Here is a 27,999-nt window from a genome sequence, read left to right as displayed (position 1 = left end):
AGGGCACGGGGTCCTTTCTCTGCGCATGCGCCACAGATGTTGCTGCCGTAGCCGGACAGCAGCACGAAGAGTCAACACACTGGGGATGGTTTCTTCGTCTTTATCCACAATATCAACCGTATATCTGCACAGCATGAAGTCTCCCTACTCGTAGATTCGTGAGGAGTGAGTATCGTCGTCTTTGCTGCGGCCAGCGGCGGATTTATCAATGAAAGCGGTTAAAGTTGGAGCAGCAGCTGGCCTGCTCACAGTCAGCACAAAGAGGCTCCTTTATTTATTGTGTTGCTTAACTCGAGGTTTACCTATTGGGCGATTCTTTTCACCTTGAATAGGTTGCTTTAAGGCGTTTGTATGGTGGCCACACGATGTGCATGTTTGCTTTTAATAATCCAGCTGCTTTTATTAGATACTAGCGCTGGTTTGGTGCAAAGATAGAGCAGATTAAGGCTGGTGGCTAATGTTACACAGCCTGTCTGTCTGTCTGAAAGTTGACCAGTATAAGACTGTATTATATATATATATTATGTGTGTGCAGCTCGACAGGTTGGACCATCTGATGAAGGGTTTAGTTGAAGGCGTTTAGCTGAGGGCGCAGTGTGACCTGTGTCTGTGGGGAGAAGGTCACATTATCCAGTCTGCATTAATGAACATCCTCTTCTCTCTCTCTCTCCTTTAGTGTTTTCTAACAGCACTCAACCCCTGCGTCATCCTGTGGGATCCAGAGGGGTGTATGTAGAGGTGGTGATTCATAAAACTGTCTGCAAATCTTGTGATGAATCTGCAGAAATGATGTGACTGAATCATGAGGAAATGTAATTGCTTCCGAGGTCCCCTCCCAATGTTTTTCCAGCGGAGGAGATTGTGAATAAAATGTTCTGTTGGGCTGCAACACGACGAGCATTTTCATTTTCCATTAATCTCACAGTGAGGCTCTGGGTATTGGCTAATGGAGTCATGGATGCTTGCTTCACAAACATCACAAGAACTAAAATAATTGATCAGTTGATTTATTAGAAAATTAACTTTGATAGCTGATTAATTGATTTTAAGTCAAACATTCTATATTTTTAGCTTCTAAATTCTGATTTTCTGTTTTATGAGATAGAAAATTGGTTCTCTTTAAGGTTTGGACTACTGGTGGGGTGTATATTCACAATGTCCTTACATTTTATTGATTATACGATTAATCAGTTTATTGTGAAAGTAATTGTTAGCCCGACTGTGGCTCTTGTCCTGCATCTGTTCCAGCGGAAGCAGAGGAGGAAGGTTTATTATTATATTTATTTCCAAATTTGGAAACGAGAGTGTGAATGTGAACCTTGTTCTTTTGTCATTAAGAATAAAAAGATTGAAGAGTGTACGTCGTGGCTCTGCCCTCGTTAACCTACAACAAGTCGGACCAGTAATTACATTTTCTTATGGTTTACTCACGCATCATTTTGCAGATTCATCATTGATTTCCAGACAGCGTATGATTCATCACTAGTTCACTACTACGGTTGAAATACAGTGTAGCTAAAGTTATTGTAGGGCAATCTCTTTAAACCATATCTAAAAAGGTTTTGGACTAAGATTGTTTACGATCTAAAGTGCTGAAGATGTACAGCACTTATTAGCGTAACCACATATTCGACAAGATAAGTGGCTTTTAGACAATAGAATTCATTTAGATTGGACCGATGTTTCGATTTGGGGATTTTCACAACATGATACTAAAACATGTTAAGCAAAGGGAATTGTCTTTCTGTTACTGTGTGTGAGTTTGAAGAAGCCTGCCATCGTGTTGAGTCTATGTGCCGTTTTGTTCAAAGGAAAAAAAACATCTTTTCCATCTTCTATCTCAGCTGCCAGCTTTTACAGAAACATGATGTCAGTTTATTACAAGCTGCCATTTGCAAAAGGTCAAACCGTGCTGGATGTGAAAATAGGTGATAGCAAAGTCATTTCACACCAACGTAAGTGTCTGTCACTGGCTGACTTGTGCCTGCTCCGTTTCTCCCCAGTATGGTGAGGAGAAGGTGTCCCATGCTGCATTAGTGGAATAGTGACATGCTGGCCTGTCTGCCAGCATCAGGTGACCCTACCATCAGACTTCTCTCCCGCACGCAGATGAACACTGGACTTCAGAAATGTAAGTGCTTTCTTCCACCATGTTGGGGTTCTTTTTCATTTGGAATTAGTAAAATCCTCAGTTTTATACAAAGGTTTTACGATATCATTAATATTGAAGAGCAATGTAATGATAAATTATAGCTAAACAGCGTCTCTACAGTTGATCCCTTCAGTTGAATTTATTTATTTTGTTGGTAAAAGAAGTGACTCTTGTGCCAGGTTTTCCCTCCAGCCCAATATTAAAGGCGCCATGCATTTGATCAAAACACTAATGGAGGTCCATGTCGTCTATAAAATGCCATGCGAGCTTCAATGATTACAGACTTAATAGAGATGTATCGGATAAAGCTACAGAACACACTGCTTACTGTTATAGAGTGTAGTATTACAGTACATTTCAGTATATAGTGTTGTGTTATCCTGTTCGTCTGATCCTTATACACATTGCAGGGGAAACTACACAGAAGATGAGATCTGCCAGCTATCCAACCCCAGCAGAGTTGGATGCCTATGCTAAGAAAGTTGCCAACAACCCTCTGACCATCCAGATCTTCCCCAACAGTGTCAAAGTACCTCAAAGGAAGCACATTCGTCGCACTGTCAACGGGCTTGACACATCGTCGTCCAGCCAGCGCCACAGTCCCTACCCCTCTCAGGTCAGTTCCAGTAGGGGCCTGCTGGCTGTCCTCCGTGCGCCTGCCAAAGGCGTCATCAAAGAGTCAGACGGTAGCCGCGCCCGGCAACTTCAGAAGGCCATCATGAACCCTCACAGTGGGCCGTACGCCACTCAAAGCACTTTAAATCTTCCTCAACCTGCTCCTCACCTCCAGGGCCCATCTCAGCCTGTGGCCCAGGCTGCTGCTCAGAAGCAGGGCATGGTTCACCCACAGGCGCTACAGCGACAGCAAAGCATGACTCACCCAATGACTTTACAGCAGCCTCAAACTATGCCTCACCCACAGGCTTTACAGCAAAGGAGCGTGGCTCATTCACAAGCTCTGCAACGGCAGCAGAGTTTGTCCCAGGTTCAGACTTCACAGCAGCAAAGATTGGCTCACCCACAAGGCATACAGAGGCAGCAGAGTCTGCCTCACACCCAGGCTCTACAGCAACAGCAGAGCCAGTCTTGTCCACCAGTCGTACCGCAGCAGCATCTTTCTCATCTGCAGACACTAAAGCATCAGACGGCTCCTCCACAAGCTTTACTTACACAGCAAGGAGTGACTCAGGATCTGCGCCACATGTCTGATGGAGCTCAGCTTCCAAGCCTGCAGCACAGCCAGGGGCTAGTTGGTTCACAGCCCCTGCCCCAGGCTGTGGGTGCAGGACCTCCCACCATGCCCAATAGTCTCCAGCAGCAGCCCCCGCCGGGGGCATATGGGCCCCGGAAGCTCCCTGACGCAGACGCCCCACCAAATGTAACTGTATCTACCTCCACCATCCCACTGTCCATGGCAGCCAGTCTGCATCAGAACCGGCCTGGTGACTTGAGCAGCATTGTGCACCAAATCAACCAGTTGTGCCAGGCACGGGCTGGCATGGGCACAACCTCAGTCTGTGAGGGCCAGATTGCAAACCCCAGCCCCATCAGCCGCAACCTGCTGATCAACGCCAGCTCTAGGGTGTCTTCTCACCACCCGGCTCTTGGCTCTGTGCCTAGCTGCCTCATGGTGGGACCCCCAGACAAAGCTACAGCTCAGACTCCCAATGCTGCTCTCCATTCACAGCCCAACATAGCTGCTACTAATAGTATACCTGCCTTTCACACAGACCCAGAGAAGGTACACCTGCAGCAGCAGCAGCAGCAGCTTCAGCACCATTTACATCAGCAGAAACAGCAGCAGCAGCAGCAGCAACATTTACAGCAGCAACATTTACAACAGCTACAGCAGCTGCAGCAGCAGCGCTCCTGGGCCCAGCATCAAATGGCCCACATGCAGCAGCCTCCTGAGGGGGCCCATCCCTGCAAGAACCCAAGGATGGAGCCTCCAACGGAGTGTGCTTTCCCCTCTCGGAACCTCAATTACTCCCACAAGTTACCCAACACTGCACAGTCCTTTCCTCTAAAACACCCTGCAGACAAACCACGACCGTCATCCCCTGTTAACTGCCCAGTAGGTTCTATGCCTTACATTAATGGCCACTACATGCAGCCACCATGGGGCAGCATCCCAGCAGGTAACAATGGATCCGGCCCTCAGGACCTCCCAGTGGCTTTCCAGGGGGGGCAGGCTGGTGCGTCCTCAGACCGCATCCCAGGAGCAAAGTACCGACCAGGGAAAGAGGGTCCTTCCGGCCCGTCCAAGTTGATGCAGAATGTGGATTTCTTAGGAGGGGACTTTCAGATGCCCAGCTTTCAGGAGCAGAACATGGATGTGATGGAGAAGATGCACAGGTCAGCCATGGGTCAAGTTCAGGAGCCCAACAATGCCGGAGGTGTCCACACTCACCACCCTGGCTACCGTTAAACCGTTTATCCCCCCTTGGTGTGTTTTTGAGTTTTTCTCAACAGCTACTTTCAGCTTCTGTGGTTTCTTCTTTAAGATCTTGCAAGTGATCAATTACATTTTATTGCTTCAGAGCTTGATTTGTAGACCCACCAGGTTGTGACGTTTCAAAGTATTCCTCAGGTCTTAAGCCATGTCGTACCTTTGTTGCAGATGAAGGGTTTTTGAGATTGTTGTCCACTGTTGAGTAGAATTCCTCTTTTCGTCACTGGCATGGATGTGCTGCTCTTTATTCATGTATATATGGTGTTTAAAATATTAATTTGCAGCTGAGAATATGCTTGCCATATGATTGTCACAGTGCTTTTCTTAGGTTGACATGGAACAACTCAACTTTTTTCAGCATTTGTGGCCTTACAACTGCCCAAAGGCAAGATTTAGGATGTCCTTGTGTAATGTTTTTATTTGCAATTATTTATCCTCTTAACTGGTTTGTGATCCATTTAAATACGAAGGTTACATGTATATGCAATTAATAAGACTGTTGATAAGGTTTTTGTCCCAGGAGCTCCTGCCCATAGTTGAAGTGTACACTTGTTAACAGCTTCTCTATCAGGAATACAAAATGGCTTCTGAACTGCACCACGAGTGGTCCAGGTAGTTTCTGCGTCGTTCCATCGCAGTGTGCAAAACGGCTAACTATCACTGTTCAGCAGAATTTTAGTTGGAAAATAAGACAAAGCCAGCACTAGCAAAAACAGTAACATTCTCCATTCCTGAGATTTATTTAGTTTCTCAAGTTACCAGTAGTTTTTATTATGTTTGGAAAGTCTAAAGTGCCCTCGTGTGTAGAATTTCAAGAATTGCTTTTAAGGTAGTTGTTCTATTATTACAGTTTTTGTTTCTCTGTAGATGATCCTACTTGAACTATAGAAAATGACTTTTGAAATGTTATGCTTAACATTTGGCAGGAGCAACTACTCCATTAGCCCCCATTTGTCTATAGCTAATGTGAAAGAGAATGGCATCCCATTAATATTAAAATGGCGTATGTATGTCAATATGTGAAAAGCAAATTGATCACTTGCAAGCGTGCAAGTACTTCAAATAATGCAAGCAGGGAAAATGCTTCATTTCCCCTCCCAACACATTTCCTCACCACTTTACTACTGTAATACAAGTGAACTGATGTGGTGTGGACTTTATCTGTGTGGTGGGCTGTTCATCTGCTGATCACTGGCCTCACCCTGTGTTGTATTTCTGCTACCTATAAAGAAAAAAGTAAGAACATTTATTGCAGGTTATGTTTTGCTAGGTGTCTAGCATGAAGCTCTGGACCCATTTCCTCCTCTAGTCCTTTTTCGGGTTGATGTTGTGTGGGCATATATTGCTCTGCTGGCCTCAAGCCTTCTGGAAAAAGCCTTAAATGTCTCAGTAGTTATCCTCTACTTAATACTTAACCTTAACTGACTTTCTTTGCCGAGATCCCAACTTAAGTATGGCTTCATTGTGAGAAAGAGTAAGTTATTTTTCTTTGGTTCATTTTAAATATGTTTAAACTGTACTGTCGGATCATTGGGCAGTGTTAATGTGTATAGGGAGTGTGAATGGGTAATGTTGCCTTAAATTGAAATGTTAAGGTAATAATGCTACTCATACCTGTTGATAAATCTATCCCACTGTCTCAAATGTTGCCTATCAAGGATTTAAGATGATTTTAAGAGTAAAATATGAATAGTATTTAGCAGAATTAATAGGTATGTAGAACAGGGCTGTAGCAGTTATTTTAAAGTATTTGGACTGTGTTTTAGTTGGTATACTTAATAAATATCCTTATATAGTTTTCTTAATTTATTTTTTGGACCACTGCATCCTGAAGCCATAGGTGTTTTCACATTAGGTGCCATAGGTGACACATATTGACGTAGACAGTGTAAACTGAATTGTCTGCACTCAGAGGCAAATAAGAGGTTTGCATCCATGCTTTAATCTGATGTCTTTCACAGCGCTGAGCAGTTTTTCTTCTCTGAATCGTGCTCAGAATACAGTACATGTCAAAAGGGAGAAGGAATGGCGAGATGATAAGTCATCTTCATAGAAAGACAGCTTAGATGCAAGCCGTAGCTTTTCTGGATTTTGGTCTTCATACTTGATGGCAGTTTTTATTTTCTGGCTCTCATTTTTGACGTGCCTGCCCCTTAAAGCTGCTATTTGACTTTAATCTTAACACACACTAGTATGATTTGTGTGTGCGTGTGTATGAATAGTAGTGATGTATGGGCTGTATCAGTGAAAATAGGTTCCTATTTATGGGATGGGCGTAGGGTTAAGATTGCCACCACTACAATGCTGGTAAATTTTGGTATTGTCTACTCTACCAGCCATATTTGGACATTACTCTAAATATATAATGGCTGACCAGTATTCAAAGTGGTGATCTTCAGGAGTCGGACCCATTGCGGCCTAAAGACAGACACTATCCAGGCCTGTTTGGGTCTCCTAACTTTAAATCAACACTAAATAAATAACAGACCTGCCCTGTTTATTTTGAACTGCCTCATTACAGCCCAACATAGTCAGGTTCTACAGTTTCATATGAAGTGCCTCCACTGGGCTTAGTATGGAGAAATGTGTGAATGGGAGCGTGTGTGTATGTGTGTGTGTATGTTAAAGCTTGGGTACTTGCACACAGGTGTGCACGCTGACAAAGGTGCACGAAGTTAATCTCTGATGGGGGACCAAGCTACTTAGTGTAACTACTGATACTGTGTCATGGACTTAAGTCCTGAAGTGTGCCACGATTCCTAGACACTGTCGGGATGTGTGAACTGTTTGCTGCTGACTCACTGACCAAAGTGACCAAGCGTCCCTCTCTGTAACCACCCCAGCCAAAAGCCTTGGCAAGCTTGTATTGGGAACGTGTTTATGTTCTGACAGTAATAAGCAACAACCTGGTGACATAAAGGAGAGCTGCTGCCCTCATTTGGACGGTTTAAGAAAATCTTGTGAAGTAAAAGTGTAAAGATGTGAATAGAGTATTAAAAGAAATCTAGAGTGAGTTGTTCCTGTCTGCACAGTACGCCCCAATACTTTTCTGTCGAGCAAAATTTGGATGTTCTAACCAGAACTTTGTATGTTTTGCTTTTCCACTTCACAGAATTATTATCATGCAGAAACAGTACATGTCAATATGCACTGTAAGAATCTTATCTACGTAAGCACATTGTAGCTCACCTTGTCAGTTGATGGCAATATTTATTGGGACACAGGCATGTAACAACTCTCTCTAGATTTATTTTTACTCCAATTAATATGATTGTCTTTGATTATCAGAGACCTGTCATGTTGTGAACGGTGGTGAGGGGGGCTTACTTTCTCTACTTTGTGAAAATGTGATATTCCAGTTTTGCCTAACCTTCAGGAATAAAATGTCTTGCACAAACATTCCCCCTAACCAAAATAAAGTTTGCAAACACAAAGCTTTTATGAGTGACTTCCTTTATGTACATATAAAACATGGTCAAGATGTTCCAAGTGCATATCAAAGTTAATTTATAGTATACATTATATTTCAGTTAAATTAATCACCACAGGTACGACCTGTCTAAGATAACTTTATTGATCCCACACTGGGGAAATTCATTTGCTACAGCAGCTCCAGATACAACACAACAGGTAAAATACACATTAAATAAAAATAGAAAATACAAGACATAAGAAACAGTAGATACAAATTTACAAACATTAAATATATAACATATTTACAAATAGTAGGTACGTTGAAAACAAGGGAATTGGTGTAAAATAAAGTATAATTACGTTCAGTCGCTGATCATGTACAGTACGGATTATTGTTTTTTTTTTAAGAAGTTTGTAGAATATAAAAAAATTAACAAAAATTAAACTTGAAACTTTTAACCTAGGGATCACCAGAAAGCTGTCGTTGGGGACGTCTGCCACGAATCCGCTCCAAGAGTGGATTGAGGCTCCACAGATTCCCTGAAAGATCAAATGACATCTCATATTAGTGACTTTTAGCAGCAAGAAACAGCAAGAACAAGTTGTGTGTATGTGCTCTGATGCTCTACCCGGAGTCTGGTCGTTGGACTGTGGCTCCATCATACGATGCCCAGGGTCTTCCTCATGGATAACGCAAAGATCTGACCTCCATTTGTTCCAATTCATTTCCTCCACCCTAAAGTTGAAGAAGACTGCCTGATCACAAGGACCACTAGAAATGCTTGACATGACTTTATCTTCACAAACTGATGTGTTAGAGGATTTAAGGGTCAGTTCACCATAATAATAAAAAACATTTCCCCCAATTACCCAGAGTGGTATTCACTGGATTCTCTTGACACCACAATACTTGTTTAAGTGCTTAAAGCAATTCTGAACTTATTAAATCTTGCCCCTAACAAATACCCTCATATTATAATAAAAAAAAACTAAACTAAAAATAAAATGAGCAAACCCACTTTGGAAAGTAAACTGAATTTAAAACAAAAAATACAAAACTATAATAATAACCTTGCCTCTGGGTTGCTGGATCACACAATCATACCGGCACATATTTTTATCAACAAAGGATATAGGCCTAACAGAAATACTTTACCTGACAAGTTTGCACCAAGCTTAACAATCCAAGAAGTTTCCAAAATAAATGTTCAGTGATTGTTTTACCTGAAAAATCTACGACTCTCGTCCTGCTTGCATCCAAGACAAACCATCTTTGACACTCCGGAGTACAATTTATCCGTCACACACTTCGGCAGAGTCCTCTCCATGTCCAAAATTGTAAAAGCCCTCTGAGGATGTGCAACAAAATAGTGTGTCCGAAGCTTTTTTGCACACAATATAGAAACACTTATATATTCTAATGCTTTTCTTATATATTTGAGATATTTACTCGCTGGATCTGCTAACATCCAGACATCGACCTAAATCTTGCGAACATTAGGTTTTGTGTTTACAGACCAGCTCCTCACCTGCAGGTTCCAGATGTTTTCACTTTCTTTGGAGATCCTTTCGACTGTGTTGCCCATTATGGCGATGAGCATGTTGAGCAGCAGGATGTAAGTGAGAACTATGTACAAGATGAGCAGGATGTAGAAAACCTCCTTGTACTGAACATGGTCTGTGAACTCTAGATCTCCCATTCCAATAGTGAACTTAAACAATTCCAGTGTTGTAAAACGAAAGTCATTGTAACTCGGCTTCTCGCACATAAACGGCTCAAGACCAAAACTCCTTCCACTTGCCCGAGTGCCATTGGCCAGTTTCTTATGTGCTGGAGGGAAGTCGTCTATGAGAGCAACAATAGCTATGGATAAGGAGAAAATTAAAGTCAGAAGTCTTTATCTTGGTAAGCATCTCACGTCTTTATTCTGTATAATGTTTGTTGCATTAAAGTCTTACCAGCAGAAAATCCAAAAAGCAAGACACCATAGACGCATAAAAAGTGCAATAGGTCACCCAGGATCATCTAAAAAGAGAAAGAGACTTTATTCCAGGAAAACCCTTTCTGAGATTTTTGATTACTGAATTGATGATTACTTAATTCTTACTCTTTGCATCATGACACTGTACATCCCCATTTGTTTAGAGCCTCTCGAGTAGTGGAGCACATTGATCCAGGCAAGAGCCAGCGAGAGCACGAGGAGTCCAACGTATTCTCTACGCCCACAGCCGTACAAAACGGTGCAGATCAGAAGGAGTGTTGCCTGCAGGAAGCTAACAAAGTGAAATGGTAAAAAAGCAATGACATTAAAAAGGTATCCTCACAGGAGTTTGGGAATAAAAAGATCTTCTGGTAATACGTACAAGAGAATGTCACTGAATCCCTCAGTGTACAGAGCCTTGAAATTTGGGGGGTTCCTCTTGAAAATAATGATCTGTGGATTTAGGAGTTACATGTGGATTTAGTTTAAAATTGATTTAGACTCTTTTTGTATAATCCAGATTCCACTTTCTCACCGCTTTATAGAGAAAGCACACTGCTCCAAGGACACTGAGGACCTCACCAAAGCAACGGAGGTAGTCGAGTGGGACATCGATGGTAAACGGTGGCTGTGGATGAAAAAGGCTGTTATTAAAACATAGTTTAGTTAGTTTCCTAATTTATAGGATGTTTTTGTCACCTTACCTGTCCTTCCTTTCTATAGGAGGCCACCATGGTGAAGGTGATCAGGTATATCAGGTAAGCCAAGAAATTCATCAGGAAAAATTTGGAGGCAAACCTGTCCCACTTATCCTTGAGAAGACTGCGTAGAGGCTCGATCTGGAGCATCTCAGGACGGTTCTGTGTGTTCACAGGTTAATTAAAACATTTCCTTTCATTTAAACTGGCAGCTCTTCAAAGACCTATTATGTGAAGGCAATGAAAGCTTCTTTGTCAAAACACATCAGTCTAAGAAATTAAATAGTAACCTGCTGCCAGATTATTGACAGATGTTTCAGTGTTTTTTTTAGTGCTGCTGCTATCCCAGTTTATGTAGTGTCTGATTCACTCTGCATGACATAATTCCTTCATTATCATTAATATATCATAATTTCAATGAAATTAGAATCATATATAATCTTTGTTGACTTAATCTTGTATGACGTTATCTGAGGCAGCAGGATGTTGTGTCCAATGCTATACATACTGTTCTTGATTGTACTCTAAATATGAACACACCCATGACTATTCCCTTCTTTGTTTAAAAGGGTGCCCTGCTACCATGCATACATTATTTAATACTCTACTTTATCCAAAAACCACAGGGGAAATTAGGTCAAAATAGATTTTTCTAACCGGAATTTCACTCCCGAAGACGACTATCTCCAGCACAGAGTTTTCTTCATTGGTGTCAATGGAGCTCATGTCATAAAGTGAGGAGTGAACAGGTCCGTAGACCCATTCTGTGAACTTCCTGGACAGCGGCCTCATCTCCTCCTCCACAAATTCCCGGTGCAACATGTGCTTGAACAGCTGGCCAATGAGAGATCAGAAAGGAGATAGTTATATTGTGTGACAATGAATCCTCTCGTGCCTTACACACAAATGGCAGTTTTTCTATGGTCAAGTAGTCACACTGGTTGCCTTCCCAGGAGAAACTATGGTGGGCACGAAACACAAAAAACATGAAAGGCCCTATCTAGAGCCAGTGTTTGGTTTGTCCATTCAAAGCTACTGTAGAAACACAGTGGTTCAACAAGGTGGCCTCTGTAATAGAGGAACCACTCCCTCTGTAGATTAAAACAGGTCATTCTAAGGCAACAACAACACAACATTTTTATTTAGACTAATAATAAACCTTTAAATGTTATATTCTATTTCTGTCAATATATCCTCCTAAATGTTACACACTGGACCTTTAATGTGTTTTGACAGATCATGTCCCTGTTACACATTAGAGAAAGAAACTGAAACATCAAGCTGTATCTGAAAACACACACAAAGACCATAAAAAGAAAATAGACCTACCCCAATTTTGCCCAGCTTGGCTGCTAACTTCAGAGGAGTCAACCCCTGATTGTTTTCAATTTCTTCCAACTGGACTTTTCTTTTTTTCTCCAGCTTGTTGTCCTGAATGAGGATGTTGTCATACATCTTTGCAATCATATCTGTATTTTCTGTCTTATTGTCTGCTAAAACCACCAAGGAGTGGAAGACAGTGTTCCCTTGAACTGAGTCTTTGTCAGTCAGGTCAGCTCTTCTGTAAGGGTTCTCCATGAGGAAGGACACAATGTTTGGCTGGTTGGTGCAGGCAGCCAGTGACAGAGGAAGCTCTCCTATTGGAAACACACAAAGGTGAATTTAGTGGCAAGATAAATGGGACAAGAAACATGTAGCTTTTGGGTATTTCCACAATGTAATTACCCACCAAAATAAAAGCCCAGTCCTGCATTATGCTGGAAGAACTTCCCATTGGCTTTGGCTTGCACATCTGCTCCTTTCTGGACCAGCAGTTTCACATGGTCAAAGCTTCTCCTCTCAATGGCGATGTGCAAGGCCGTCTGACCTGTGATGTGTTTGGTTGTTACAGGAACTGTTAATGTTTTCTGCACACTGTTAATGTACAAGTTAAATATATATATAATACAGTCCTTTATCAATTTAAGCATTTTGTGACTGAACTCTAATGACAAATTTGATTCTGACAGACATATATTTTAAATGTACACCATCTCTTTATGACCAGGTTCTATATCTGGCATTCTACATTTTATATGAGGTGTATCTTGTCGCCCTCTGTGTGAGTATCTTTGATCAAGCAGACATTATAGATCATGTATACAGCTGCTTCTCTTTAAGTTGTTTTCCCCTGTGTTCACTTTTGTTCTCTCAGCTCTGTACTTTTTGCTCTATGCTATACTAGATGGTTTAAACACTTAAGTTTCACATTCCTGAATTCAATGAGAGACACTTTAACTCCTCCCCCAGATTGTCAAAACTCATTAGTCATTAAACTGGTGCTGTTAATGTGCAATGAGTCGATTAAGGTGCAATTCACTTGATTATTACGTCATTCTTTGTAATTATCTATAACTTCTGCAACACCACAATCTCAAAACTCATTACTATTTATTTCTGTCAGCAATACTGTGGAATATGTTTACATTTAAGTTTAGATTTACATTTACTTTATATTTGCTCTTATTATCTTATTATTTTTCTTAGGCTCTCTATATATACCTATACAATCATTTCTATTCTATATATTGTGTTAGATATTGTATATAAGTACTATTTCTTTAATGTTGTGCGAGTTGAACAACTGTAATGAACACATTTCCCCGAGGGATCAATAAAGTATTTCTCAAAGACATTTACTGCCTATACAACATTATCTGTACCTCGGCTTCAGAAGAACAGTTACTCATAGTTTCACCTACCTTTGAAACAAGGATCTTCATAAGATGCGTTGATGAATTTTTCTAAATCTCCAGTTTTTTCAGCGATGTGAAGGAGGACTTCAACAGTGTCATTTTTTCCATCTTTTAGGTTCAGTAAAGCTTTCATGAGGGCTGTTTTCCCATTTGTTTCATCTGAAAGTTGTGCACAAATTACATAGTTTTATTTCTTTTAACACTATTGAAATAATTGTATAGTCTGACCACACAAAAATAATAATTTAGACATTGAGTTTTATGGACCTAGCAACAGAATTCACCTCTAGCTCCTTCGTGTTTACTGTTTCTTTCAAACCATTGCAGGTGTTACACATGAGAAATTTAATTAGCCTCATCTATTGATTCTCTCTTCTACTCGCCCTCAGTAACGCCTTCTCTAAACAGAGTAAAAACTCTTTTAACCACCAACAAACAGTCTTGTAAACTGCTTCCTTACTACTTGCCTGTGAATTCTGGGCTCGTAAGTCGCTTATTATTAACTCGCAGGTAGTCAAGCAGGCCGTTAAGTTGAGTTGTGTCTCCCTGGGATGCTGCTTCAAAGACTCTCTCCCTGGTAAATGCTTTACTGTAAATGTTGTCAACACTGGTATTACATGGTCTGAAACGTAGAAAAACAATTAATTAGGGTGCTCATGACTTACAACTATGCAAAAATTAATTGTAACAACATTATTATTGTTATTATTATTAACACTGCATCACATGAGAAGCAATATTTTAATACAGTGTAATACAAAAATACACTTTAGGCACATTCACACTGTAGGCACAAGTGAGCCAAATCTGATGGTTTTTTGCTCATATGTGACAGTGTGAACAGCACAAATCACAAGGAATCTAATCGTTGATACGATTGATCTGGGCCACTTTTAAATGTTCTCTAGATCAGATACACATCAGATTTTTTGCAATGCAACCTCAGTGTGAACAGTCATCAGAATTCATGTGACTTTTATGTCACTGTAGATTAACATTTGTCATGCAGGTTCAATACTGGATGGCGAGCTGTTCACACTGGAATCTGATATGTGCCACATTAAAGTAAATAATGTTAACAACCCAAAAAAAAGTCAATAAAATCTGATCTGAGCAGTAAATCAGAGTTGATCTCTAAGGCTTGCAGTGTGAACGTAGCCTTACTTAACACAATATTTGTTCATTAGTCTCTTGGGAAAAGGAATCGGACCAGCTGGTAAGTAAATTCTTCAAACAAGCTGAAGCCTGTTTACCTGAAATCTGCCACCATGTCACCTGATACTTTAGTTCCTAGAGGCTGAAATGCTCTATATGCAGCTTTAAAACCAAACTGATTTCTGTGCTGACTTCTCCAGCAGTCAGTCTGTATCATTTAATAATTAAAGACCACGTGCGTAACCTGTGAGAGAGAAATCAAACATCAGTTCTTCCCTAGGAGGACCGGTTACCTAGATATTGAGACGTTGGTATCCATAGGTGCAGGAATTATCTCTGGGCTGTCTTTTCCAAGGAGCCAATCCAGACTATTCCCCTCCTCCTCTTGGCCTTTGTTTGGCTCCTCTCTGTCAGGCTGCTGTCCATTGTCCATCTTGTTTAGTTGATAATAATCGAGTCTTGATCATGTATGAGGATAAACTGTTTTTGCTTCCCACACGTAGCTCATCAGCTATGATGAGCCACAGCTTCACAGGTGTAGAATTGCAAAGGTCAGGGACAGCACTGAAGTGTAAATGGTGTGTGTTACCTTGATCACGCTCCTCCCTTTCCCCAGAGGGCAAGCCTGTTGTTTGACTAACAAAATGGTTTTCCAGTTGTATAAAATAATAGTATGCTTGGGATCATAGCACACCTGCTGAATGCTGTCTGACTTCGTATTACAATTAAATACTTGTTTAATAATACTTTCTCACTTTTCAGGACTGTTTGAAATTAAACACTTAAATGGATGTCTTGATTCAAAGTATCTTAGTATGTTCTGAATCCCTTAAATGCTTCACTCCATTTACTCAAGTTAATTATTTGGAATTCAATTATAAAAAATAATATTACTATAACTAATTTACTGATTTGTATTTGAATACATTTATCTGAATATTACTATTAATAACAATAAGGCGACAAGATTATTTGGAATAAAATTCACAATCTTATAAATACCTTCTCACATTTTAGAGACTGTTTAAAGTTGAGTCCATCACGAACAGTTCAATATGCAACTTACACAAGGGTGAAGAGGAAACTTGAATCCTCCAGTGTTGGTAAAATTACTTTGAAAATGTAACAAATGACATATTACTAGTTATTTTCATTTTAAAGTAATAAGTTACTTTATAATATTGCTGTCTGTGTAGAGTAATCCAGTGGTTTGCAATAGTGTACAGCCTATGGCAATCCTCCAGTGTGGCCCATTCATACACTCATATGCAATGGTCGTGGCACAATTGAAAGTGGTGTGGATGAATTTTTGTTTTTTAAAAAAAATAATCACTTCATTTTGTGTTTAACTCAATAGAAACAAAATAAAACTCACAGAACTGTCTTAGTCTTTGCACTGTTCCAACAATCACTCTCTGTTGCCCCTCTCATTTCTGACTTCTTTGTGTTACTACTCACTGAACAAGACTCTGCTGCTGCTCTCACTTGTCCTTCAGAGGCAGACCATTAAATTAGCTAAATGAAATGACAAAAACGCCCTTGTAAGTATCTACAAGACTAAATTTGAGTGGAAACATAGTATAACTTCCTCTATCTAATGAGGTGTTGAAGTCACCCACAACAAACAATTGTGTTTGTCATGAAAACAGGTGTCAAGAGAATTCAGGAGCTCCATAAGGCTGCAGGTTCTGTCTGCACCAGTGTTACCAGATGGGAAATACAACAACAAACAACCAAGGATTTTACAAAAACATGAATAAAACGATGATACTTCATATCAGGAGGAAATCAACGAACTTGCAGAGTGGTGCACAGAAATGAACTTACTGCTCAACATTTGCAAAACCAGGGAACTGATTGTTGATTTTAGGAAAAAAGAGGCAAAGAGGCACACCCCTGTTTACATTAGTGGAGCTGATGCAGGTGAACAGTCTTAGGTTCCTGGGAATCAACGTTACAGAGAACCAGTCATGGTCATGTCACATCTCCACCCTGGTTAAAAAACCACAGACACGACTGTAATTCTTAAGTAAACTTTAGAGAGCAAACTTCCCGTGCCAGGCTCTTGTTAACTTTTACAGAGGCATGATAGAAGATCATTGGTACTCAGCTACCCAGCATCAGTGATATTGAAGAGTTGAGGTGCCTGTGCAGAAGATACTAAACGATATTACCCACCCCAGCCTCAGCCTGTTCACCCTGCTGCCATCTGGGAAGAGGTTGCCGTGCCACCAGACTTTAAGGCAGCTTCTTCCCTCGGGCTGCGCGACTTGAATTCTTCCTCAACAATTCATCATACAGATTATTTTTTTTATTTTTTTTTATGACTCATTAATCAATTTGTATTTATATTATAAATAAATATCAAATAAATACACATTATAAATAACCTTGAATCCTTGAATATAACAATACAAAGCACAAAAATAAACCACAAGCTGTAGCTGTGGGAGAGGGGATCTCCCCAGAGAAGGGGACTGCACAGTGAGGGAGGGATTTAAGAGAAGAGCAAACCAGGCACAGGTGTAGCTAACGCAGCTGATGGTCCTCCAAAACCCCCTGCAACACAAAACCAGAAAGAAAGAGGGACACCTAGTGCCCAGGTGTTATCATTTACTAAACTTTTTTTAGTTGGTGAAGAAGCTGTCTAGAGAGGTTCGAGGCTCAGCTGAATACAGTCTATGGTTCAAACTGGTTCAGCAGGTGCAAGGTGGGTCAATATAGTATCTTGATTTAAGCACATTCATGGAGTTTTGTGAATTCGTAAAACACATTTTAATTATAGGAAATAGCTCAATGAGTTGTAGAAATCTTCACACCGTGTTACTTATGTGTTAATTATGTGGTAATTAGGTGTTAATTAGGTGTTAATTAGGTGTTTATCCCTGCTAAAAAAATATATTATTTTGTATTTAAGTACACTAAAGCTGTGCCTAAATTCATGGACTGCATCCTCGGAAGAATGTAAGAATGAACCCAATAATTTGTCTGGTTTAGCTACATGGATGTCAGTTTGAAATTACACAAACAAAACAAAAAAGACAATTTACTACCTGTGAAAACATTTGTGTAACCAACAATTTTGCCTTCTTTGGCCCAAATCAATTGCATTTCTTTTCTTCTTTCTTTTTTTTAGGAGAATTCAGACTATAAATCATTACCTTAAAATGTGTAACAGCAGAAGATAGCCAGCACACATCTTTATTTCCAAGTTCAACATTTGGCAAAGAAATATAAGTTTGTGTAATGTGTAAAGGTTAAGAAAAATAATAATGTTTTAAATACATTCAACAATAACAGTATTTGTGGTTTTGGTTTTAAATCAACCACAGTCACATGATATTTCATTTAAGGAAAAGACTTATTTTCTATTGTTTCCTCACTCACAAGCCACAGAAGAAGATTGATTTATTTGATTACTACCGACATGTCCCAGTTTTTTCATATATATATATTCTATATAAACAATTTTAAGATGTTAATATGAATATGATGATATTGATTGAAGTCATTTTAAAAAGAAATCAGAAATATTGCAACGGCGAGTCCAGTCATAACACACAAGCACAGAATCAAACAGCGAATACATCCTTAAACTGAAATGTGAGTTCACTGTAATCGTGTCCACTGTGTGTTTGTGTTTCTTGGTGCATATGTATGAATACACACTTCCTGCCTGACATGTTTTTCCAGGTGTGTCAGAGCATGAATGCCGGATGATTCAACCTATCCTGGTTTCATTTTGTGATAGTGCGTCTGCGTATACAGGTGAGTGTTGGGGGGGGAGGGGGGAGTACATTGAGAAGGCTATAGCCTATGTGTTTGTTCTATAGCTTTCTTCCTTCGAGTGTGTGGGTGTGGGTGTGGGTGTGGGTGTGGGTGTGTGTGTGGGTGACATCACAGAACGCTGAGTACGTGTTTGCTCAGTAATCTCTGGCTCAACCTGTCTGATAGGTGTGTGCTGGCTGGCACTGACTTGCACAGGTATGAAGAGAAACACAGCGCAGCTCAGTCTTGAGAGAGGAGGGAAACTGTGCCGCTTCTGTGGCAGACTCTGATTTCTCTCCGAAATAAGAAGGAAAACACATAGACCTGTGAATCGGACCGTGGTGGAGGAAGCCCTGGGAACCAGGGAAGGCTGTTCTGGGAGGAGAAAGACAACAAAGTGGAGAATACTTCAGAATGTGAAATAACCCGGAGGAGATTCTTCTACTGCGGTTCGACCAATGGGTCTGGGATTCTAATGTGGCATTTTAGGCTCTGGGATATTCAAGATGTTGCTGTGTTTCTCAGCATCACATTATATATGTGTCACCTAGGTAAGCATTCCAACACGTTTATAATTGTTCTGCAGAGAACTCATGTATTTGTCTATTGCGTTGGACTGCATGCCTATATGGCAATCCTGTATTTGTTCAGGATTAAATACACAAGATGAGGGTCCAACCCCTAATATAGGAACTTAAACTGAGAGCCTGGCAGGAGTGAGAGCTCACAGTAACTTGCATAGCAGGGCTAAGTAGATCAAGAAAGTCGTGTACACATGGTTGTGTACATGTAAACATCGGATGGTCCTGGTCTGCAACACCACTTCAACGAGAAACATTTTAACCCAAAGGGATTAGGAATACATTTTGACTGATTGCATTAAAAAAGCACAGTCTGGTGGACAAAATAACTACACCACGTCGAGCTTCATTGCTAAAATTATTGAAGCAAATAAACTTTCTTAAAGAAACATTAGACCTGTGATGGGCCATGAAGTAATAAGGCTCAAAGAGCAAAGGACAGGCATTGGTATCCTTTGCTGGAATTCTTTACCTGTGCCTCATTAAGCAAACACACCACCAGCAGAACTAGATCAAACACTGAAACTCCTGAGAAAATATTTGATGAGGGGCGGCCAAAAAAGTCACAGTACTTCTGGCTACATTCAAATTGGTACTTCTCAGCTTGTTTGACAAGTTTCATACCTCCAGCAAGCACCGAATATCACATTTCTGGCTGTACACTGAATTGGATGCAAATGAGTCACTGTGTTATGAAATGCAAAACGTATGAGGTAAAACATTTTCTTTTTATGGAGCTGTACTGTGTCATACACTGAGGCCTTTCTCTTGTAATTACTGACCTACTTAAATGAAGGTTGAACTGTAAAAGTATGAAAGGTGAAATTATTTATAGTGTGCAATATTTGAATGCCATCTGAGGCAACCTTTAACAACTATCTACTGAATACTGTATCTTTCTCTTCTCCAAAATAGATTTCCCATTGAATGTATAATCTATATCTTCACATCTCTTCCTTCTTTTCACTTTGGCAGCTGGAGCCATCTCCGTCCATTCTCCCCAGAGGAGCCTCACCAGGTCAGTGCAGGAGGACGTGTTTTTCTCAGTGAATGTTACCTGTATTGGGATCCCCACCATACAATGGACCTTTATGTCAGGAGTGGTGAGCCGCACCATAGGGACTTGGCAGCCGGGGGTGTACACCAACATAACAGTGGATTACAGCAGCAGAGTGCAGGCCTACAACAATGGCTCTATGTACCTGTCAGATCTGCGGCTGCAGGACGCTGGATACTATGTCGTCACTGTCACAGAAACTACAGGAAGCAGCAAGGACACTGGCCTTGTCCTGAAAGTGAACGGTAAATGGGTCTGTGCTTCTGTGTGTGTCATTCTAAAGCAAATAAGATAAGAGTTCTACATTTAGGACAACCACATTTTCTTTTGCACTTACGGCCTAGTCACAGGTTTAAGACAATTAGCAGAGCTTGCTTTTATACTTTCATCTTATACCTTCTGTCTAGTATAAGCAACAGCAAATCAGACTAGAAAAAGCAAGAGCAATTCTTTAACAGGATGTAGAACAAAATACAGCTGGTGACATGATTTGCTAAGCATTGATGGTCCTAATTCAAGCATGAAATGGAGCCACAGCCTTAAGCTCTACTTAGGCAGTCTGAACCTGCTCAACGGCACTGTGGTTGGGGTATAAGAATGACAGTTGCCCTGCCCAGGTTCCCCAAGCTTGTCTGTGGATATTAGAAGCAGGCTTCTGGTTTGATCCCCTGGATCAGCAGGATGAACCTGGACAGGAAAGTGAAAAAGGAGTGCTTCCCCCCCAACCTGACCACCACCACTGTGGTGCCCTTGAGCGAGCCTTTAACCTCAACTGCTCCAGTGGAGCTGGTCAATGGCCAGCAGGTCTGACTGTGGTTGTATTTGGCACTCACAGTGTGAGTGTGGTCAGGTACAGTGAAACTCCCCTGAGGTAAAAAACTAAACTGGCAATTTTCCACATTTTATGGACACATTTATGATGTATAGACTATCTCTCCAATCTGAAGGTGGTGACTACTGTGTGTGTGTCTTCTTATATCTTAAAGCAGGAACTAAGTTTATCATAGTTATTCATCAGTAAACAACCTACATTTGTATCGACCTTTGATCAACATTATAACACGATAAAGGATTTCAGTGTTAAAAGGATGATAAGTTAAATGGTTATATATCCCTTAAGATTTAGTTCTTTGTGACCTTGACACAAGGATCAGAATGCTATTATTTCCTACCACACTGAAACATGCTGCTTCCCTACCTCACCTCTGCATACAAGCTGCATTCCTAACATGTTGCCAAGGTTTTTTTTAGAAGTAAATATGTATTGTGCTTCTGTCTCTCTGTCCTCCAGAGGTGCTGTATGAGGATCTTCAGTACCTGTCTGTCTCTGCCTTAGTACTGGCCTGTTTGGCTGGCCTTCTCATGCTGGCCATGTGGCTACTAAACAAGGCCTACAGGAAGATAGTGGCATGTAGACGCAGGAAACAGATGCCAGGTAAAACAATACACGCAGTTTTATCAATAATGGTTAATTTGTATGAAACCCCATCATGATTTTCCATTAGGGATTAAGCTCTCACAAGGTGAATATTAGGGTACCTTTGTGGTAAAGGTTTTCTAGATTATGCCTGGATGGATATTATACCTCTCAAATGGATGTATGTGAGGTTTGTTTGCCCCGGAGTTCATAGTTTATTCAGGTTTTTTTTCTTACTACTGTATCATTGTGTAAAATGTATAAATAGGGCTTGATGGGCGGGAATGTGGGTTAAAGTTACGCATTGTGTCAGAGCATGGGTGTGTTTGAGTACAAAGGTCTGCAAAGCTCTGTTACACCAGCATGTTGTGTTAATGTTAGTTTCTGTATTGACAAAGTTTAATTGCCCCTTTATGCAGAAAATGATGCAACCGAGCTGCAGCCTCTTTGATGGACGTCTTTGGATGGCTGTGCTTCGTGCCCAGCATGAAAACACTCCTGAGACTACTCACTAAACCTGTCAGTGCTGCAACAAGGACTACTTTTTAAAATGTAGGTGTTGTGTACATACATTTATTTTTCGTTTCAGTCCAGGAAGATGGCTTGTCAATTTTGAAAAACTGTGTACTGAGACAATCTGTCCTATGTTTACATTTTGTATTGAATACATATGCATTTACAGCTCACATGATGACACATTTAATGTAAATATATCACTTATGACACTGGAAAACAATACATGTATTTATTGTCTAAGCAAATGAATTGTGTCTTTACTTATGGCTTCTTAACAGACTAATTTTCTAAACTTGAAGCAGGTGTTTAAAAAAATACAGCAGGTATAGTCTGTATCAGACTTTTAGATGCAATGATGATAGACAATTATATGACTACTTGTCAGGTCTTCAGAGTTTTAAGCAAAGAAAAAAACTAAACAAAGACGACAGATACATACTTATTTTCATAGTTATGTGTAATGTACTCCATATGACTGACAACCCGTTGGACGGTATAACTAAAACCTCATCCATGGTTCTTTCTTAAAACTGATCAATCAAGAAGAAAGTCAGTTTTTCCCAAATACTGTGATAAGGAAAAAGCAAGACTACAGAAACACATTCCTCAAAATAAAAATACATCAAAGTGTTAACCAGAAGTTGTTAGAAAACATGTAATTCATAACTTTATTCTTATGACATTATAAATCAGCACAAATACATAGACTGCTTTTATTCAGTATCAAATTGTTTGAGGTATATGTAATATACAACCCACCCCTTGCATTGTCAAAAACAAAGCCGGCAGCAGACACTATCGGAGGTGGAAAGGAGTTTACGGCAGTTTTCAAAAAGTTCATGAGGTGTGTAAAAAAAAAAAGAAGTGCACATGAAGTTTTTGACAAAGAGGCCTGTAATGTGCTGCTTTCACTTAAAGATTTTAAAACACAAATGCTGTGGCTGAAAATCTCTACACAATGTGGATCCTATGTGGGAGTGGTTGGTTGTCCAGTTCACTGCAGTGTAACTATCTATAAACCATGGCTCTGTGTACGAGAGGCTGGATCTAAGGACAGGGAGTCAGTGCGGCCATGAGGAGCTCCATCTTGTACACAAAGTTTCGTCCCTCCATCTTGCTCCAGTGGACCTCTTTGCACGGCCCTCTGAGGTGACTCCACTTGGCCTCCTGGATGACGTCGCTCTTCGGCAGCTCTTTGGTCTGGCTGCGTGGGAACTGGACCAAAACTTTGCACCCACTCTCTGGACCATTACGCACTGAGCAGACAAAAAGATACACACAGACACATTCCAGGAGTTATGGTGGTGAGGTATCGTGATTTGTTTTGTCAAAGATCCATCAGCTTGTATCAACCTGTCTCTTGTTCCCCCACGTCTCTCAACACACTCACACAACCACTAGAGGCTGGGTGTGGCCTCTCTGCATTCAGCCTTACACATGTTACTACAAAGAGGGTGAGAACACTGTGGCTACATTTAGTCAGGGAAAAAGGGAAAGTTGATCCATTAATTCAAAATGCGACAGGTTATGTGCATTGGATATGTGGCAATTACTTTAGTGGACAAGAAAAATGCACCACACTCAACAATAAATCTCCACAGGTAACTGATTTTACACATTACTTGAGATAGAGGAAAACTTCCTGCCTGGATCTTTAGAATATGTATGATCGTGTTTTTTCTGGGAGTTTTACATCAACACAATTGTAGCAGAACTTAAATAAAAAACAGAAGGGCTGGATGAGCATTTTCACCTGAGAACCAACCTCATTCGACTCACCTGAGATGGCGTATTCTCCATTGGGAGAGGCAACAGTGACAGCGGAGGCATTTCCAATGCTCTCCACTGGGCCCAGGCCTACATGGTTACTGAAGCTTAGGACATGCCAGCCCATCACTTTGGCCAGCTGCTGAACTGCATGTACTTGATGCTGTGACATCTGTAATAACACAACATGGACACAGGAGGAAAAGGATACACGTGACTTTGAGGAGTGACACAAAAGAAAGAGCATGGGTATAACTAGTATCTGGCAACAAAGACGTTCTGAATTTGTTGAGATTGGGTCTATTATTAATATTATTGATATGGTTGTTGTATATACACAGTACATACACACAGCCTATAGACTTTTTTACTCTGCCTGTTCACATTCGTTTTTAATCCTCAGTAGAATCTGTCTGAAGATTAATTGATAACTAATTTGTTCACCTTTTTTTTCATCAAATGCTCACGATGTGTTTCCAGGTTGTCATATAAACATTTTATTTAATGCGATGGAGTACTGTGACAGTCTGCAGTCCTTTCTTCCTTGAGCACTACAGTGATATATTTTTTGTCTTGCCTGGATGTGCACTGGATGTGTCTGGCAACAGTTAATCAGATCATCTGCACCACACTGTTTTGAGCTCAATATGGAACATGTGAGTTCATACATGTTGCTTCAAGTAAATACAGCCTCCTCCGCCACCTGTGGGAAGTTAACTGTGAAGAAAGGATACCTGTGAGAGGAGGAAGTCCTGCAGTTCCTGTTCCTGGTGTGACAGTGTGACAACACGTCCATCTCTGTGCACCACTCGGATTTGCTCGACACCGATGTTCAGCTGCAGCTGAATGGACCTAAACACACAAAACACGGTAAGCCTCATCTGAGAGGGGCCATACGTGTCAATGTGCTACTAATGAAATACAGAATAGGGAAATATACATACATCTCATAGAAGCAGCAGACTCATGGGATTTTATGCCATGTAAGACTCTGACAATGCTATTTCTACTTTTATAAAGGGAATAAAGAAAAACTGCAAAACTGAGAAAATAAAACAAACTCCAAAAAATGCCTCTGATTACATTCAATTTAATTTGCTTTGAATTTAAATCATGTAGAAAGTCATTAAAGGGCCTGAAGATACTCATATCCACTCATAAATACATTCACAGTCCTCCCCTGTATCTCCCATATTGCTGCTCTGATTCTTCGACTTACTTGCAGATCTGCTCGTAGCCCTGAGAGGTGATTAGCACCTTGACGCTGGACTCGTACACATCGTTGATATTGGACCAGTGAGCCTGAATCTGGGGGTCTTCTATGCGGCTGGCCAGGCTGTCAATGGTCCGTGCCGTCCTGGTGATCACACATGCAAACATTAAAACTGATAAAATGATACAGAGTTCAGGGCTTCACTCAGAATTACATATTCAATATCGCTTTAACAAAAGTGTTAACAAAGACAAAGTAAGCCACCTTTTGGCCAAATGTGGCATTGCAAATAGTGAGAATAGTAATAGTAATAGTAATAGTAATAAACCTGACACTTCCACCGGGATTTACACAATATTCCCAGTGGTAATTCATAGTTATTTATCACTGTAAAAATGTTGTGATACAATTGTTCTGTGATCATATCAGCCCTATAATAAAATCATACAACTACAGTTACCTGCTACGTAGGAAGATGTGTTTGGCCTGTTTGATGATCTTCTCCAAAAGACCCTCGTTATGCTGCAAGCTGGAGATTTCAGCTTTATCGTAGGCCATGGGCCCGGCGAGGCGCTGGCGTTTGTGTCCAAAGGGGGCGCTGGCAGGATGTGGCATCACCACAGAGCTCAGCTGCTGCTTGTGGAACTGTAACAGAGACAAGTTTGTTCAATGAAATGAGAACTGATCAAATTAAACAATTAGAATGAAGTGGAGGTACTGATTGTAGTTTTCTAGATATATTTGGGGCAGTATTTGTCCCGGTTCAAATGTGTAGCCGGAGGTCAAGCCACATTTTCAATGTCGGACAATAAAGACTGAAATGAAGAAAAACTTTGTTATAGATTTAAGTGAAACTTATCAGAAAGTTTAAATTTCTTGTCTTTTATCAGCTGACATATATTCTGATACCAATATAGACAATAGCTTCAGATAAGATTCAGATGGACTTCACAGTGTTTCACCTCTCTCATCATTTGGTGTAGATTGTGTTCCAGTACGTAAAGGTGGTCGTCTGGTTTGGGTTTCTCTGGAGACGCCCGATGGTTCTTCTTCTCTCCCGTGGAGTGGCACAGTGAGATGGAGAGCTGCAGACCTAAACAGAGAAACCACAGGAACAAAAAGGGCTGAGTATGTTTGTCAAAGCCGATTCCAAAGCCACAGAGATTATAAAAAAGCAGGAATGTTTCCTTAGTTAACAAAGTTTGCCCTTTTTATCAAAGTAACTCAAATGCAAATGTTAGGAATACTATATCTACCAGGGAAGCAACTAAACTTTGGATGGATCAAAAAATACGTAGGAATAATTTGTCATACATCACTTTTCTACGTTCATCAAATAAACGTCATAAAAAGCAAAACATTGACATACGGTCTGTGTACTTCAGTGTTAAATACATATAGATCCTCTCACAATTACACGTTTCCCCACTTTGATACTGTCATGAGCATTCTGACCTGGGAAGGGCTGCGAGATGATCTGATTCTTCACAACAATGTGAGGGATCTGGGATTTAATCTGGACAGCTTCTCTGGACAGCTGGGCGAAGATCTCCTTACAGAGCAAAACGTTCTGAGCCGCCTCAAGCTTCACATGCCACGCCTGGGTGCCTGGGAGGAAACGATGGATACAAAAAGGTAAAGAAGAGATGGAAGAATGAAGAGAGGTCAGGTGAGGGGAATGGGAAGAGATGAAAGATGATTTTAAAAGTCAAAAGAGGTGCAACAAGTCTTTGTGTAACCATACCAGCTTTGGTTTTTGGCGGTCTCCTGAACAGGTTGACGGTTCCCAGATCACCGATGTCTGGAGCTTGTTTCTGGATGGACACCTGAAGACATAAACAGTACGCAACTATAACTAGACTAATATAATATAACTACTTGTTTCTGAACGCTTCAGAAACGTACAGACAGCAGGAGACAGCAGTAAAACTAAATAAATAAAAAGCCTTTAAGCATATCTAACTCCATTATTCACAGATGCCTCGACATAACTGTTTATTCAAGGTTGTCCTACTGATCTTTTTCCACCCTTGCATGTGTTGTTGCCGCTCATTGTGCCATTGTGGAGAGACATGTTGATCCACGCTTTGTTTCCCCTCTCACCTTGATATAAGCAGATCCCTCCAAATCACTGGGGATCTGGACATCAAGGGGGCAGTAGTCCTCCGGGATCTTTTTGTCCAGATCAATGTCTGTGTTCTTGATCACCTCAAACGTGCCATGATGAGGAAAAAGAGAACCTGAATGGGTACATAGTCAAAACATGTAAGCTTGGGGTTAGACTACAACTTAAAAGTGTCCTCGCGTTACCTTGTAGAACACAAAAGGACAACTACTTTCAGATGAGAGTATAAATTAGAGGCCTTTTCACCTGCACTCCGGTAGCTGAGGTCTCCCAGGATCTTGTCTCCCACTTTGCGTAGTTTCCACTGCGAGCGGAGTCGCAGCAGCTCAGAGTTGAAGTCCCTCTGCCTCCTGTTCTCCATGTTCTCTGCTACGGACTTATTGAGTTTCTCCGCTCCCTTCACGAGGAGCTGTGCTGCTGTGGCCAAAGATTTCTTTTTACTCATCAGCTGGAACACCTGGGGGGTCTGCACAAGGGCAAGGTGATGTTTTTATGAATGGACAGTGGATAGAAGTAACTGTGTGTGTGTAAACCCTGAAAACTCTTTGCCAGAGAAGGTTAATGTTAATGGTAGTAGTGATAGTAATACTCTTTAGCAGTCTACCTTGCCAGCTGCCGGATCCTGAGACACTGGGTCTAAGGCCATGTACTTCTTCTCCTTCACCACACTGAGCACATCATAGAGTACACACATCTCCGTCAGGGCACTGCGCAGGTTGTTACGCACCGAGTCCCAGGGCCAAAGAGATGGCTGAAACTTCACTGTGCCTGTGTAAGGAAAGAGCAAAAACAGAGAAAACATCATCTACACGACTGTTATATTACATAATGTAGTAGCTGAGAATTGGAGTTATATCTGGGGTTTCAATTTACTTTTATTTTAATTTATTTTATTATTTACTATTATTATTATTATTATTTTTATTTATTTATTTATTTTTAATCTTAGTTGTTAACCATACGTGTC

General features: G+C 40.7%; 4 protein-coding genes across 4 annotated transcripts; 2 read left to right on the top strand and 2 right to left on the bottom strand.

Annotated features, from left to right (window-relative positions):
- The first annotated feature begins 30 nt into the window (after window positions 1-30).
- Window positions 31-8,027, top strand: LOC118341985 (protein FAM222B-like). Its single transcript, XM_035680410.1, has 3 exons — window positions 31-165; window positions 2,004-2,131; window positions 2,563-8,027. The coding sequence occupies exons 2-3, from the start codon at window positions 2,050-2,052 to the stop codon at window positions 4,578-4,580; spliced, it is 2,100 nt and encodes a 699-aa protein (XP_035536303.1). The 5' UTR covers window positions 31-165; window positions 2,004-2,049; the 3' UTR covers window positions 4,581-8,027.
- A 192-nt stretch (window positions 8,028-8,219) lies between these two features.
- LOC118342142 (transient receptor potential cation channel subfamily V member 1-like) lies at window positions 8,220-15,078 on the bottom strand. Its single transcript, XM_035680594.1, has 15 exons — window positions 14,882-15,078; window positions 13,901-14,055; window positions 13,440-13,592; window positions 12,428-12,565; window positions 12,028-12,335; window positions 11,356-11,532; window positions 10,705-10,860; window positions 10,536-10,628; window positions 10,383-10,453; window positions 10,127-10,292; window positions 9,978-10,044; window positions 9,548-9,882; window positions 9,243-9,367; window positions 8,648-8,754; window positions 8,220-8,558 (listed from the first exon to the last, which is right to left on the bottom strand). Exons 1-15 carry the CDS (start codon window positions 15,019-15,021, stop codon window positions 8,479-8,481), a joined length of 2,271 nt encoding a protein of 756 aa, XP_035536487.1. The 5' UTR covers window positions 15,022-15,078; the 3' UTR covers window positions 8,220-8,478.
- Window positions 15,079-18,565: 3,487 nt separating this feature from the next.
- Window positions 18,566-22,072, top strand: LOC118342145 (V-set and transmembrane domain-containing protein 5). The gene is made up of 4 exons (XM_035680596.1): window positions 18,566-18,907; window positions 19,913-20,239; window positions 21,286-21,429; window positions 21,831-22,072. The coding sequence occupies exons 1-4, from the start codon at window positions 18,832-18,834 to the stop codon at window positions 21,860-21,862; spliced, it is 579 nt and encodes a 192-aa protein (XP_035536489.1). The 5' UTR covers window positions 18,566-18,831; the 3' UTR covers window positions 21,863-22,072.
- Window positions 22,073-22,568: 496 nt separating this feature from the next.
- On the bottom strand, window positions 22,569-27,852 carry med17 (mediator complex subunit 17). Its single transcript, XM_035680595.1, has 11 exons — window positions 27,637-27,852; window positions 27,279-27,498; window positions 27,011-27,147; window positions 26,652-26,733; window positions 26,363-26,515; window positions 25,870-26,000; window positions 25,368-25,552; window positions 24,914-25,051; window positions 24,429-24,546; window positions 23,707-23,866; window positions 22,569-23,183 (listed from the first exon to the last, which is right to left on the bottom strand). Exons 1-11 carry the CDS (start codon window positions 27,835-27,837, stop codon window positions 22,975-22,977), a joined length of 1,734 nt encoding a protein of 577 aa, XP_035536488.1. The 5' UTR covers window positions 27,838-27,852; the 3' UTR covers window positions 22,569-22,974.
- Between the last annotated feature and the right edge of the window lie 147 nt (window positions 27,853-27,999).

The sequence above is a fragment of the Morone saxatilis genome, unplaced genomic scaffold, assembly GCF_004916995.1.
Source record: "Morone saxatilis isolate NCDOM2014 unplaced genomic scaffold, NCSU_SB_2.0 Contig8, whole genome shotgun sequence".
Lineage (NCBI taxonomy): Eukaryota > Metazoa > Chordata > Actinopteri > Moronidae > Morone > Morone saxatilis.
Note: the sequence above shows the minus strand (reverse complement) of the source record. Positions and strands in the feature narration are given on the sequence as shown.

What these genes read in the sequence shown, in the direction of transcription:
- LOC118341985 (XM_035680410.1), top strand. Translation starts at nt 2,050, where the DNA reads ATGCTGGCCTGTCTGCCAGCATCAGGTGACCCTACCATCAGACTTCTC. An exon ending in GAACACTGGACTTCAGAAAT is followed by an intron (nt 2,132 to 2,562) that starts GTAAGTGCTTTC and finishes TACACATTGCAG; the next exon opens with GGGAAACTACACAGAAGATG.
- med17 (XM_035680595.1), bottom strand. Translation starts at nt 27,837, where the DNA reads ATGATGTTTTCTCTGTTTTTGCTCTTTCCTTACACAGGCACAGTGAAG. An exon ending in CATCTCGCAGCCCTTCCCAG is followed by an intron (nt 26,001 to 26,362) that starts GTCAGAATGCTC and finishes TTCTCTGTTTAG; the next exon opens with GTCTGCAGCTCTCCATCTCA. An exon ending in TACACCAAATGATGAGAGAG is followed by an intron (nt 25,553 to 25,869) that starts GTGAAACACTGT and finishes TCTCTGTTACAG; the next exon opens with TTCCACAAGCAGCAGCTGAG.
- LOC118342145 (XM_035680596.1), top strand. Translation starts at nt 18,832, where the DNA reads ATGTGGCATTTTAGGCTCTGGGATATTCAAGATGTTGCTGTGTTTCTC. An exon ending in ATTATATATGTGTCACCTAG is followed by an intron (nt 18,908 to 19,912) that starts GTAAGCATTCCA and finishes TCACTTTGGCAG; the next exon opens with CTGGAGCCATCTCCGTCCAT. An exon ending in ACGCAGGAAACAGATGCCAG is followed by an intron (nt 21,430 to 21,830) that starts GTAAAACAATAC and finishes CCCTTTATGCAG; the next exon opens with AAAATGATGCAACCGAGCTG.
- LOC118342142 (XM_035680594.1), bottom strand. Translation starts at nt 15,021, where the DNA reads ATGGACAATGGACAGCAGCCTGACAGAGAGGAGCCAAACAAAGGCCAA. An exon ending in AGGACTGGGCTTTTATTTTG is followed by an intron (nt 12,336 to 12,427) that starts GTGGGTAATTAC and finishes TGTTTCCAATAG; the next exon opens with GAGAGCTTCCTCTGTCACTG. An exon ending in TCTTCGGGAGTGAAATTCCG is followed by an intron (nt 10,861 to 11,355) that starts GTTAGAAAAATC and finishes GTGAACACACAG; the next exon opens with AACCGTCCTGAGATGCTCCA.